This window comes from Cladophialophora immunda (assembly GCF_000835495.1).
Source record: "Cladophialophora immunda strain CBS 83496 unplaced genomic scaffold supercont1.6, whole genome shotgun sequence".
Lineage (NCBI taxonomy): Eukaryota > Fungi > Ascomycota > Eurotiomycetes > Chaetothyriales > Herpotrichiellaceae > Cladophialophora > Cladophialophora immunda.
This window is the reverse complement of record NW_015622546.1, coordinates 3,838,989-3,851,987: the sequence shown is the minus strand read 5'-3', so window position 1 is coordinate 3,851,987 and position 12,999 is coordinate 3,838,989. Positions and strand designations below refer to the sequence as shown.

Below are 12,999 nucleotides of genomic sequence, written 5' to 3'. Positions count from 1 at the left end.
ATTTGCTCGGGCTGATGAGTAGGGCTCTAGGGAGTACCTGCATGCCTAGCTCGCTGGGCTGGCAGTCCTCGGGAGCAGTGGTCACATGGTCTGCCGGACCCCGTGACCTTGAGAATTTGGTACGTACCCCATCTCTCCTCCCGTACTTCGTATCCATCCCTCACTACACTCCCCTCCTTTGCCACTTGACTGCGCAGAGCCACTCAGAGCGCGAGGCCTCGATCACGCAATCGCTCATCCTCGAGACTGGACAATTTCTTTTCACCAGACTTCCAAGTCAGTCAAATATCTGGTTCTCTCGAGCCTGTTAGCTCTTCTAAAGGCTGAAGTGGATATATCAGAGCCTTGTCTGCCAGCCTTGTCATCATCACCGTCGTCGTCCTCGCCGTCGCTGTCTCTACAAAGCTCATATCGAAGTCTCTTGCATTCTCTACCACTCGTTCTCGTTTAAGCTTTGGCTTGCCACTCCAAATCTGCTCAGCGGGCCTCCCACCAATCTCGATCCTCCTGCACGACCAATCTTTTGCTCCCCGACGAGCCCGAACCACCCGCTCGTGCCCGTCACCGTCTTTGGTCAGGTAAGGAATGATGGACACGAGGTCACAAGTTCGCATTTCAATAGGCCCACGACCGGCTCTCCGGAGTGGTTTTGAAGACACTTGGCCCTTACCCTGAGTCGATCTCTTCCAGTTATTACATCCACCTTGTCGATTCCCCCGGTCATGAGACAGGACAGCTGAGTCCGCCGAGTACCTGGAAGGAGCAAAATACATGAATCTACTGCATTCTTACACGCTATCAAGTCCTCTACATGCAGCACTGCATTCTTATCTACGTGCAAGCTTCATTCGCACACCGCCTTGGTCGTCCCTCCCACCTTATATCTCTCCTCGTCCACTATCCTTCGCCGAATTCCTGCCTTCGTCTCTGATTTCTCACGGGTTTCTCCTTCGTCTCCCTTTGGACCGTCTGCACCATCTTTCAAAATATTCGTTCTGCAATCCAAAAATTTTCCAAGATGCTATCATACCAACCGCCGCTCAGTGCAGCTGGTTCCTACACGCTCAAATCAGAACCAGCGTATGCATCCCACCATCATGACCAAATCAGTCTGATAGACCCATGCGATGAGTTCCACCGCCTCGTTCGAGCTCTCTCTGACGTCCTTGGCCCTTCTTCGGGGATCAACTCTGATGATGTGGACGAAAATGACTTGATCCGCCTCATGGAACAATACACTTCCCAGGAAAGCCAGTGGCGCCATTACGCCTTTGCCGACACCAGCCGAAACTACACCCGCAACCTCGTGGACGAAGGAAACGGCAAGTCCAACTTGTTAGTGGTAGTCTGGAACCCAGGAAGGTCTAGTCCGATACACGACCACGCGGACGCCCATTGTGTGATGAAGGTCCTTAAAGGCAGTCTCAAGGAAACACTGTACGCCCTTCCACCTTGCTTGACCGAGAAGACGGCGTCGGACGGCACCTTGACACCACCACAAATTGTCAAAGAATCCACGTACCACGAAAATGAGGTTACCTACATCTCCGACAAGATTGGTCTGCACAAGATATCCAACCCGTCCAACGATGAGGCCGCCGTATCCCTCCACCTCTACACCCCGCCTCATGCGGCCAATTTTGGCTTTAACCTCTTTGACGAGAAGACAGGGAAGCCAACGCACATCAAGCAAGCAGGCTTCTTCTCGGACCGGGGAAAGCCCATCGAAAAGTGCAAGTTCGGATCGTTTTGAGCGTGGTATTTTCGACCAACGTCACCGTCCCTTACAGTTTGCCACAATCCAGAACACCCATTAGGGTGCCCGTTGATTGCCAGGTGTCTCGACGACATTCGCGACGGTGTGTCAAGTGGGTCCTACGTCTCCATGATTTGAATGGTCTCTGAAGAGGCCTGACCGTTTACGAGGGTATAGGAAGGAACTTGAAGATGATTTCTTACTTGGGGTCGATCAGGCATCCATGACATGTATCCAGCTCTCAAGTGGTTGGAATACATATACGATGCTACCACGTTCATTTCTCTTACAGGGACAGGATAGGGAAGGCGATCGGCGTTGGGGAATAATGTTTAGTCAGAGCCAGAACTTAGAAGAACCCATTCTATACTTCTGGAGACGTATCCGAGAATTATCTCCCTTTGGTTTCTTTTTGGTAGGAAAAACCTCCCCTATCTCGTTCATGACCGTTGGACTGATGGCAAAACTTGTTGGATGACGAACAACGCATTGGTGTCACACTGTAGGCTTATCTTGTTCCACCTCCATCACTACTGCCACCACGTATCCAATTCCTTTCAGAGCGGTTTCTGGCCCCCAAGTGCACACGAACTCTGGGACACTACTACTTACTGCTGAGAAGTCTTTATCCAAAAGGATTTCTCCGTCCAACCTATCATAATACGAGGGAGGGGAGGGGGGCAATTTCTCTCTCATCCCTCTCTTTCTCTCCCCTCTCCCACGACGTTGGAACCTTTAGGGTCTCACGTCAGGCTTGCTGCTTACTTCATTCCCCTTCCTCGCCTCGTCAAATCAGCCCGCGGCGCCAGGCCTTTTTCGCTTCTTCCCTTTCCCAATCCAGCGATTAACACAGCAGACGAGTTTTACCCGTGGGAGAGCTTCCTGCCCTGACAACAAACGAATGGGGGGACGTGCGGTGGCGCATTCCAGGTTCGTTTATCCTGTCCTAACAAAGGATGAGGGATGGGGGCTCCAGGTGCGATCTGCAACCCTACTGCTGGATACGAGTTCTTGTTCGTTCTCCCCACCCCCTGTCATCCCTCATACGGGCGAGAGTGTGAGTGTGCGTGTAAGTGTGAGTGAATGAATGGGTGGTGCTTCGAGATGGTTAGGCCAGACATGTCACCCTGTTAGTCTGGCAGCTGTCAATCCTGAACTACGTTGCCTCGCACTCGTCCATTCCAAGATATAATGTGAGACCTGTTCGCTCTTGATCCTGCTTTTGTAGTTCTCAATCCCCCCGTGCTACCTCAGAGGGTTACGAGTCCGACGGAAAAGAGGGATTGGTCAGGGAACAAGTGACAAAATCCCCAACTCGATGAACCACCACGTATATATTGTCATCTGAAGAGCTTCTATGCAAGCACCCTTCCTCGCCGAATCAGTCTGCCGGAACTCCCCTACAAGGTTGACTCCGAGGACGACCAAGCATCAATATCAAAGCCCTCCCACGGCGGGCTGCAAAAGCACAACCAGAATGACATTCATGTCCACGTTTCCATCCCATCTCCCAGCACAGCATCAACCACAGGCTTTCCCAGCAGCCCAAGTCCACGCACAACCACAACCCCGACGCCGGACAACCCAAGCATCGACAGCCACTCAATCCTCCACCTCGACAAAGTCCATCAAGTTCTTCCGTTCCTCGACAACGAGATCGTCCTCGGTTTCCTCGGCGTCGAGCGATTCGATCAGAGAGGAGCCACGAGTGCGTCGCTGGGGTCGCAAGGCAATTAACGGTCTGGGGAAAGCATTCAGCGCCTATCCCCAAGGAAGATCGGTCGGGATTGTGTGGTATACCGGCTTCTAAGGAGCACGATTTTGTCTGTTTGAAAGGCCCACGAGTCTCAAATAGCGACGAGCGACAAAGTCAGGATGGTGATGTCGGTAGTGGAAACGGGGGCGACCCCAGCCGCCGCCCAGCAGCGATCCCGGTGCGGAAAGAATCTCTGGAACAAAGTGGTCGACGTGATGTGCTTCAACTGCTCCGGAAGCAGGAGAAAGAACAAGAACAGAAAGCAAAGCCATCCCCTCTCTCAGTTACAGCTTGACGATACAAAGGAGATCAACTGGAGCACGTCTACCCTCGGCATGGAAACCAACCTCAACATGAACATGGGACAGGGTCCCAGTATGGAGGATGCAAGAGACATCCCGCTCTCCTCTATGCCGTGGTATCCTCCTCCACCGTCGCCAGCACTTCTGCCGTCTTCGCGAGGCAGTCGCAGAAGGGGGAATGTTGCCGCTTCTGCTACACCAGCTACAGCCACTGCTGGCGAGCATGCCGGCGCGGATACACGATCCAGTGCATCGCCAGCACAGAGGCAAGGTAGACGGAGACCAAAAGAGAGAAACTCCGCTAGGATTGATTCCATGCACGGGGCTGATCGTGGCAGCAGACGAGACTCGGCAAGAATCAATAATGCAAGACGTATTGAACGAGATCGGGACTGGGAGTACCAAACTTATGGCGCGTGGATTATATTCTGAGATTCCAGGCATCTTTTGCGGGGGCTATGGCAGTCTTGTTGGTTGTGCGACCTCACGAACAACATCAGGTTGGGTTGGGATATGGATAAGACTTTCTCGCACCAGACTGTGGGTTGTGGATGACGGATGAGGCGTGTATTCCTTGATACTATTCTCTTTTGTCAACGACGAAAACACAATATGGTTTTGTTTTAAAGCTCCCTGCGAAATGATGTCCCTGTTTGCAGATTCCGGTGTGATCTCGAAAAGCCTTGTCTTTCGCTGTCTAGAACAGCATCCCGGGATTTGATCCGATGTCGGTTCCCTAGATTTCGACTCCCGCCGCACATGGCAATGCCACGTCGATGGAAGGAAGAGCTGATAGCAAGGGTCATGGGAAGTGGGCAATTTCCACGATGGTTCTGCCATGGTCCTAAACAGGGTTTGTGCAAGGTGAGATTGTTACCCAGACAAGATGTGCTGGCAACCGTTGCGAACCAGGAATGACGTCCGGGTCCTTTCCACGATAGGACTCATGTGGTCGCAGGGGACCAAAATGCCCTTCGGCTCCCTGCCATTCTCTTGGCTGATACAGCTCATACATCCTCTGAGGTGCAGTGTGCCGCATCCTTGCTTGCCTGACTTGATAGGACTTTTGCTGACGGTAAGACAGCGCCTGAGGCAGAGTATTCTGGGAATCTTCGATGTTGTTCATGGAGGCGCTGCCACCAATACCGGGAGAAAGGAACCCTGCTTTGGTGACAATGATGAAAAGTCTCCCAGTAAAGATCTTGCCGGTCCTAAATGTTGCCATCCTGTCCCTATGGGAATGGTGCAAATACCTTTGCCACCACAAGCTAGAGGGTATTGTCCCGTTGCATAGGCATGAACAGACTCCCGAGAGCCAGCTCATCGTGAATGGTCCGGTCACGTCAGAAGCTGACATAGAACCACGGGTTCACACCACCCTTCTTCATCCCGCACGCCTTGGTCGATCTATTTCTCATTCACAACCGGCAAATCCAGGTCGACCACAACAGGCTTATGAAACTTTTTGCCGCCCTTGTGAGGCCAATTTGACCCCATATAAGCTGCGTTGACCACACAAGTCTCCGCCCTTCCCTCTCGACCGGACAGTGCTTCTTGGTCAGACCTAGGGCTTGATGCCGCACCGCCCTGACCACGAGTTCCAAGATGCTTGATGCTCGGAAAATCAGGCGTAGAAGGGATCGGCCTCTCAGCTTTTTTGAAGTCAGGGAAGGGAGGTGTTGGGGGAGGTGGGACATTTGGGAATGATCTGCTTTTGTCTTGCTGATCTGTGCTGGCATCATCAACAGTGCCATCAACTTCGACACCCCGAATCCTCGACGGTTGTTTTGGTGGTATCAGATTGCCAATGGCTCCGTCATTGCGCAAGGCTAGGGACTTGGCTCTCGAGGACAGATCGATGAGGAATTGCTTCTTGGAATCTGGATCTGGGTCCTCCCACCTTCGGACGCTCTGTTCTTTGTATCTGAGGTTAGGAGAGGATAGGTCCCATGTGACGGCCTCAACACCATAGGCTTCGTGAATGTGCCCACATACGAACAACCTGGGGCGGACCCTCCATAAGGCCTGACGGAGGATTTCGCATCCTGCTGTGCCACGTTTCCCACATTCGTCGCGGTGAAACTTGGCGGGCGTGTGCGTCACCACGATATCTGAATCTAGAGGGATCTGATCCCATAATGGAGGCGCAGTCTCTGGCGAGTAGCCAAAGGCCCAAAAACCATGTGCAGGTGAATATGGGGAACCAAAGACCTTGATCAAGGACACAAGGCCGTCCCCGTGGTTGATGCGAACCTGCTTGGCCTCATGATTGAGAAAGACAATCGAAGGATCCGCGCGGAGCAAGTCGAGGCAACGCTGAGGATCTTCCGGTCTCTTATTGTGGAAGTAGCCACCGTACTTTTGATAGAATGGGACATCGCAGGTGACATCGTGATTCCCGCAGACGACGAGTTTGATCTGAAACTGCGATTTCCTAATCCAGTCAACAGTCTTCTGAAGCTCTGAATATGTGCCTTGGTTGCTGAGGTCGCCCGCGTGAACAAGTATGTCTCCAGCGGGAAGCTTCGGAGTTTGATTGTGAGTATCAGATATACAAACGATACGAGTCCGCCTGGTAGTCATCTTGTTGATAATGATGTGCTCGTTGGGATAGGGAGAGTATGTCAAGGAGGGAGGGGTTTTCCCTTTTTTTCCCCTCGAGATCAGGAGCTCAAACCTGGCAGTTGCAAGTGACTCATGTCACAATTTGAGAAAGACTCTCCATTCCCTACTGGGCGAAGGAGCAGCTTTCCGCTGTCTTTACCTCACCGTGCGCATCCCAGGTTGTATGTGTGTGTCTCTCTCTCTCTCTCTCTTGTAGATAGTCCTCTTCCCAGACATTTCGCGACGAAACCGAAGGATCAGCCGAGTGGCAATGAGCAGGGGCGACCGCATAGAGCAACTTTCGTTCCTTGCATTAGTTTCCTCGCTGCGCAGCTTGCATATCCGAAGCCGACCCGAAGAACAATGCGTTGTAAGAAGACAGAAGGGCGTCCTCGTCGGTGCAGCGAGGAGATTTCTTATTCTCTGTTTCCCCTAGTGCACGTAGACTAGAAGCAGTATCATATGAGAAGGGATCGACGGCATTGGGACGATGTCGGAATCACTGAGGGCAACCTGAGGAACGGCTGCGGCTTCAGAGATGTGATAATCTTGAGCTTGCAGGGAAGAGCGGAGACCATAATCAATAGGGGGTTGATGGGGGGCACTTCGGGGTAAGCCTCAAACATTAGAGCCCGAAGTACCGGTCTCTGGCGCTTTGCTTTAACTGGAAATAGCGTCTGTGCCTGAAGATTTAGTGCCCGTTGGCCTGGGGGATCAGGCCTGGACATGGATTTACCGGGTCGAATCATAGGCGGCGAACTCGTGCCCCTTTCCCACACAAACAAAGACGCGACACGGGCACCAGGGCATGCGGCACTGAGAGCAGCAGCATTTCTGAGATATCACACTTTCCATCACAAATCTTCCGAGGCTTGCTAGTTGCTGGGGGACGAACCTAGACGAGGGAGAATGAGGCAGCTCACAGGCTCACGGGCCCAGACTCCTCCCTCCACCATAGATTAAGAAGTAGCTGTCCCGTAGAAACGCGCCCATCTTCTCTCTCCCCCGTTATTGCAGGAGATTCCATGCCCTCTCTGGAGAAATGGACAACGAGAAACAAGTGCTGGACGTGCCGTTGTAGGGGATTTCACCATCCACAAGCGAGACGGGGCTAGCAAGGATTGGATGATCCATGGATCAAATGAGCTTCGGCGAGGGCACATGGACGACACGCTCACCACCAAACCTTCACCTTCAACTTCATCTTCACTCCCAACCCAGATCTCGACTTCAACCTTGACCACAACTACCACACCTTATCCTCCTGCTCATCACCATCATCCTTCTCTGCCGTACTATACACTAGATGCCCGGGGGACCCGTCATGATCTTGATGCTCGCAGCCCTGCCGATTTCCCACCGCGCCCTCCCTATCCCCATTTCTATCCGGCCCGCATTGCAGATGCCAACCATGACTTGACATTATTTCGGCCTCCGCTGCGCAAGAAACCCAAACTGTCCTCCAATGCCCCTGCTCCCAATTCATCATCCGTGCTACAGCCGTCCCCTGGAATGCGCAAGCCAGTAGGAATCTCAAAGACCTTGAGTGTTCCCTCCTTCAGCATCTCCCTCGACCCCGACCCGAACGATAATCGTCCCTCTTCGTCTTCCGGGATCAGCCAACCTTCCACCCCTTTACGTCGAACAAACTCTAATACGCTCCAGCGATCTCCTTCGCAAAAAAGACCCCCTGCCTCACACAGCAGCTACGGCGTCGAGACGGTCTGTGGCCCACCTCCGTCCTACAGCACGCAGCGAACCCTATCGCAAGACCGCATCCGACTGGATCGAAACCCGTCCACGAGATCTACGAACGATACAACGCGTGACTCGTCCCCTTCCAAGGCCAATGAACCCATTCCAGCCGTCGAGCCTGCTCAAGCGCGACTGTCGCCCGTGAAACCAGATCAGACCCCGTCAACGACCGACTCTTCGGCAGACGAGGCTACCACTCTGGAAGTATCGAGCCCGGAGACCGCAGATACACAGAGTGTGCTTACCCCCAACTCGACCATGAGTCAAGAACAAGTCACGGCCGTGCTTCAGACCGACCTGCAAGAGAAGGAGAACTCTGAACCGCAATTATTAAAACCTATATCTTCTGAGGAGGACACCAAGGGTTCCAGTAGTGATGAGAAGAAGAGTGAAGATTTGTTTTTGAACATTGCGAGGACCGACTCGTCGCGTGGGAATCAGGTTCAATCTAAACTTGACAAGAGGCGGTCGAGAGTTTCACTTCCTTTCTTTTCGAGTACGCGGCCTTCTACCGGCTACAAATCTTCTCCCATACAGGAGCGATTCGACACTTCGAGTGTTGCTGGTCGATCAGAGGCACTGAATTACTACAGCAAGCGATCTTCTCTAGGCCAACATGTGCCGGGGGCGCTTTCGCGAACGTATACCCAAGACGGCTCAATCCGAGACGGGACTCTCGAAACCCAGAGTACTCATCCTGCGGATCTGCCTCGGAGAGCCACATCAAGACGATATTCCACCACAAATTCAAACACCAACACCAATACAGAACCCGTGCGTACTTTTTCGCGCCCGAGTACAGCTCGGAACAGCCGCTTGGTCTCAGAGTCTGCATTTCTTGATCGGCCCCGCGTACCCGATCACAATGCCACCGAGTCAACCATCTCCACAACCGCTCCTTCGACAGTTTGGGACGAGCTGGATGATCTGAAGTCGAGAATCAGAAAGCTCGAACTTACTGGGAAGCTCCCACCGTCCTCGGCTGCAGCAATGACAACGTCAGAGAGACCAAAGACGGCGACGACGGCAGCGACGACCATGTCGTCCTCTCCAAAGCACAAGCCAGCAGTGGCGCAACTGCAATCCGCGATCGAAGGAATCCCGTCTAATATCCATCCGAATCTCCACGAGGCGCTTGGTAATGCCAAAGCTGTCCTCAGTAATGATGTTTATCAGAAGCTACAAGCAACCGCTCAAGATGCCTTACAATTGTCCATGATGATGAATCCAGAAGGGCATAGCGGCGCTGCAAGCACCATTGGGATCTCGTCGGTTTCGGAACGTCAAATTCGTCGACGAACGGAAAGCATGTGCAGAAGCTTGACGGAATTGGCAATAGCGATACTGGCAGATCACAAGCAGCCTCCTCAACCTGCGACGAGACCCGGTAGTCGCGATGCATTCCAGTCAGCTTCTACAGGTCTGCGGAGCCGCAGATACAGCAACGAGCCTAATGACCGACCTCCAGTCACCTCCCGTGTCCAGTCTCGGCTAGAGACTCGACGAACCAGCGCGCCGCTCGGGGCCACGTTGAACGCACAGACAACTTCACCTGAGAACCCATATCAGACACCGCCTACAGCCTTGCCTCAGATATCTAGCTCCACATCGTCGCGCCTGGGCCGGACTTCAACTACCTTAGTACGGAGCAGGCGTACTCCTGGGTACAATCTGGATGGCACCACAGACGACGAGGAAAGCAGCCCTTCGGTCAGACCAGTGAGCCGGGCTATGACAGAGGTGAGTACATATCGCCAAATGGCGAGAGATCGAGCAGCGTACTCGAGAGAATACACCGCCCAACACCCCATGCCTCAACACCCTGTCCCTGCGGCACTTGAAGCGACCAATGTGACCAGAAGTCCGCTCCCTGCTCATATCAGCACGCATCTGGTCCCGAGACGCAAGTATGCCACGCCATCGTCCAACGCAAGCAATGTGGGTGCTCAAGAGCACACTCCTGTGACACCCAAAGAGCCTTGGGGTCGAATAACGATCGTCCCAGCCGCTACATCTAGTCCGATAGAGGCTACGCCCGAGAGCCAAGTCGCCATTCGACCCTCGGCGACACGACGAAGTCTGGGGTTCACAAGTAGGATCAGCAGTGTGAGTAGTCGACTTCGAGCCGCCAAAGCAGAGCGGAATGCAACGACGAGAGAAACCACAGAAGCACGAGGAATGAAAGATATTGCACCATTGAGGCAAGAATTGGATAATACCATCCCATTGGAAAGACAGGGCTCCGGACAGAGTGTTGAATCCTGAGGACCATGTCTCATCATCACCCCAAATTGTATCATATTTTGTACGATGGATATCCCGGGAAGGCAGTCCTTCTCCATTGATTTCGCCGACACCAGCGGGCGAGAGCTCTGTGGCAGGTCTGGAACGAAAATAGATTGGGCTACTGTACAAGTGGCATTGTGTTCTTTTACGGATTTCTAGAAGCCCGTTTCCTGGATGTCGTCTCTTTTCACCACCGGTCTGCGCTCGTGCAAAGGCGGTCGATTGGCAACAAGCCATGACAGGTGTCAACAAAGGCTGCATTTGGAGAAGCAACATGCAGGTCCAATGGATCATCGCACACCGCGAACCAGGGCGAATCATGGACGAACCCGTCCACGTGCAGATGAAATTTTCCATTCCAGTGGCCACCTACAGGGGCCACCAAAGCCCACTACCATCATGCCACCGAGTGCCACGCCAACTGCCCCGACATCCATGATGGATTATGACTAACAAATATCACGACCAGCCCATAGTCTTGCGTTTCCTTTGGCTTCCGGATTGCCTCGCTTGGCACAGCAATCCAGCATTATCCTGTCCTGAGCTGAGGGGCAGAAGGCGGTGGGAAGAACACACGGCGGACAAGACGCCATCGACGATGACTCTTGAGCAATTGTCAAGTGGACTCCATCAAGGCGAAATGGAGGACAAACTGAGCACCTTAAAAGCCCGCAATAAAAGAGTAAGGTGAGTGTACCTGGAGTCTAATTCGTTCCTTGGATGTCGCCATCACCAATCGAGATGGCATGTGTCTAAAGCCAGGCTTCCTTTGTCCTCATTCTTCGGCCTTGTCTGCTCATCCCCCTCTGGGGCGTGACAATATAAGGGGACGAGGCATTTCCTCCATTTTGGACGACTGCATAGACATCTCCGTCAAGTTCAAGTTTGAAGAAAAAAGTGGTTTTGGCTATCCGATTCCTTCCTTTCGGCAAAGCACCTCCTGGCGTCACACGTAAGACTGTGAACGCACAGCCCTTCTGTTTGGAGTATCCTGTACTTGTGGAGAAGCGTCAGGCAACACGAAACACCAGTGACATCAAAGCCCGGAGCCTTTTTGCGTGCTCGGCCCTGTCCATTGTCCTGTGTACAGCTCATCCCGACCGTCTAGGATTGGAGCCAGCCTGCCACCTGGACCGAACGAAATACCTCGTTCTGCCTCGACCTCACACCAACTTGACGACCTTGATAGCAAGAGTCTGAAGGCCCTCAAGTTTGATACGTGATATTCTGAATATCTCTCTCGAGCCGACTTCTCCGGCACGTCTCAATTGGTCGTTGGGGGGATGGAAGGCTTCGCAAAACACTCGTCTGGGTCGCCGCCACTACATAGCCCAGGTTCAGTCGATTCAGATTCTGGCCGATCGTCAATGGGAAGAAAGACGTCGACGTCGTCCTCTGCATCTACACAACCCATCACTCCCATCTCACCTCGCCTGTCTCCCAAGGTTCAGCTGGTCCCTTACGCCCGGACTGCCAGCTTCGACATTTCTCTGTCGGAAGCGGAGCGAGAACTGTTGGACAAGGCCTCGACCAATTTCGATGCTCTCGACCTGTCGTCCAAGGACTTTGACTTTGAAGATATCTTCACGTATGACAAACCTCAAAAGAAACTCACCAGAGGCGTGGTCGAGGTGTCCAGACCGACTCGAGACTACCGAGACTGGTCCTCCTTCTCTTTCTCCCACTATTCGGCAGCCGTGAACGCTCGGCAGAAGGTCAACAAAGCTAAATCGGGGATTGGGGGGTTGTACCTGAAGAACAAGGCGGATGCACAAAAGTCTTGAACAATGAGGACAGGCTGGGTTTGGAGTTAGGGAACTAGGCGTTGGTACTTGGCGTCACGGATGTCGATATCTCTGGGTCTCTTTGGGTCTCTCCTCTCGCAAGACGTCCGCCCTCACCTCGATCCGACCGACACAGGCGATTCGATTTCAGACCGGTATTCTTGCACATGGAGAGACACGGCGGTCCGTCTGCTGGCAATTCCAAGGCGTCCGAAACCCCCTCAACGAGAGGAAAGGATATTCGTGACTCAAAAAGTCGATGGCGTTTTGGATTCCCAAAAGAAAGGAAACATAACACACAACAAGCAATTGGAGCTTGGACTCGGATGAATCATTTCGGGATCAAATCCATTCGAGGATTAGCATGATAGACACGATATTTGATCACTCAAAATGACAACCTGCAGAAGGTTTTGCGCTCGCATGAAAATGAGCCTGGAAATACCTATCTCATTCAAGAAGGTAGTATGCATAAAGCTAAGTGGCCGGTAGACTCCTTGAATACGATTTCGCTTGGGGATGCCCTATTTTCAGCCCGGAACCACACTCCCATGCGAGAGGGCCGGTGCCACGTTTCGGTGTTGGTCTGGTGAAAGAGCACGAGGCTTTAAGAGGCTAAAGTCGTAGCTTCGCGAGGTGGTTCTAAGAATGAATATAGCGAGAGCACCTGACGATGGGAAGCTCGGCCCATGCGATTCGAAGTGTAAATTTGGAGGGACCTGGGTAAGCCGGTGTTCAGGGTGCCAGTCAGGCTCC

General features: G+C 52.9%; 4 protein-coding genes across 4 annotated transcripts; 3 read left to right on the top strand and 1 right to left on the bottom strand.

Annotated features, from left to right (window-relative positions):
• The first annotated feature begins 280 nt into the window (after nt 1–280).
• On the top strand, nt 281–2,172 carry PV07_10756 (uncharacterized protein). The gene has a single exon (XM_016398111.1). The coding sequence runs from the start codon at nt 1,019–1,021 to the stop codon at nt 1,751–1,753; it is 735 nt and encodes a 244-aa protein (XP_016245302.1). The 5' UTR covers nt 281–1,018; the 3' UTR covers nt 1,754–2,172.
• A 1,825-nt stretch (nt 2,173–3,997) lies between these two features.
• PV07_10755 (uncharacterized protein) lies at nt 3,998–6,583 on the bottom strand. Its single transcript, XM_016398110.1, has one exon. It carries the CDS (start codon nt 6,395–6,397, stop codon nt 5,222–5,224), a length of 1,176 nt encoding a protein of 391 aa, XP_016245301.1. The 5' UTR covers nt 6,398–6,583; the 3' UTR covers nt 3,998–5,221.
• Nucleotides 6,584–7,438: 855 nt separating this feature from the next.
• On the top strand, nt 7,439–10,632 carry PV07_10754 (uncharacterized protein). Its single transcript, XM_016398109.1, has one exon. The coding sequence runs from the start codon at nt 7,544–7,546 to the stop codon at nt 10,436–10,438; it is 2,895 nt and encodes a 964-aa protein (XP_016245300.1). The 5' UTR covers nt 7,439–7,543; the 3' UTR covers nt 10,439–10,632.
• A 285-nt stretch (nt 10,633–10,917) lies between these two features.
• Nucleotides 10,918–12,903, top strand: PV07_10753 (uncharacterized protein). Its single transcript, XM_016398108.1, has one exon. It carries the CDS (start codon nt 11,743–11,745, stop codon nt 12,241–12,243), a length of 501 nt encoding a protein of 166 aa, XP_016245299.1. The 5' UTR covers nt 10,918–11,742; the 3' UTR covers nt 12,244–12,903.
• The last annotated feature ends 96 nt before the right edge of the window (nt 12,904–12,999 follow it).

What these genes read in the sequence shown, in the direction of transcription:
- PV07_10755 (XM_016398110.1), bottom strand. Translation starts at nt 6,397, where the DNA reads ATGACTACCAGGCGGACTCGTATCGTTTGTATATCTGATACTCACAAT.
- PV07_10753 (XM_016398108.1), top strand. Translation starts at nt 11,743, where the DNA reads ATGGAAGGCTTCGCAAAACACTCGTCTGGGTCGCCGCCACTACATAGC.
- PV07_10754 (XM_016398109.1), top strand. Translation starts at nt 7,544, where the DNA reads ATGATCCATGGATCAAATGAGCTTCGGCGAGGGCACATGGACGACACG.
- PV07_10756 (XM_016398111.1), top strand. Translation starts at nt 1,019, where the DNA reads ATGCTATCATACCAACCGCCGCTCAGTGCAGCTGGTTCCTACACGCTC.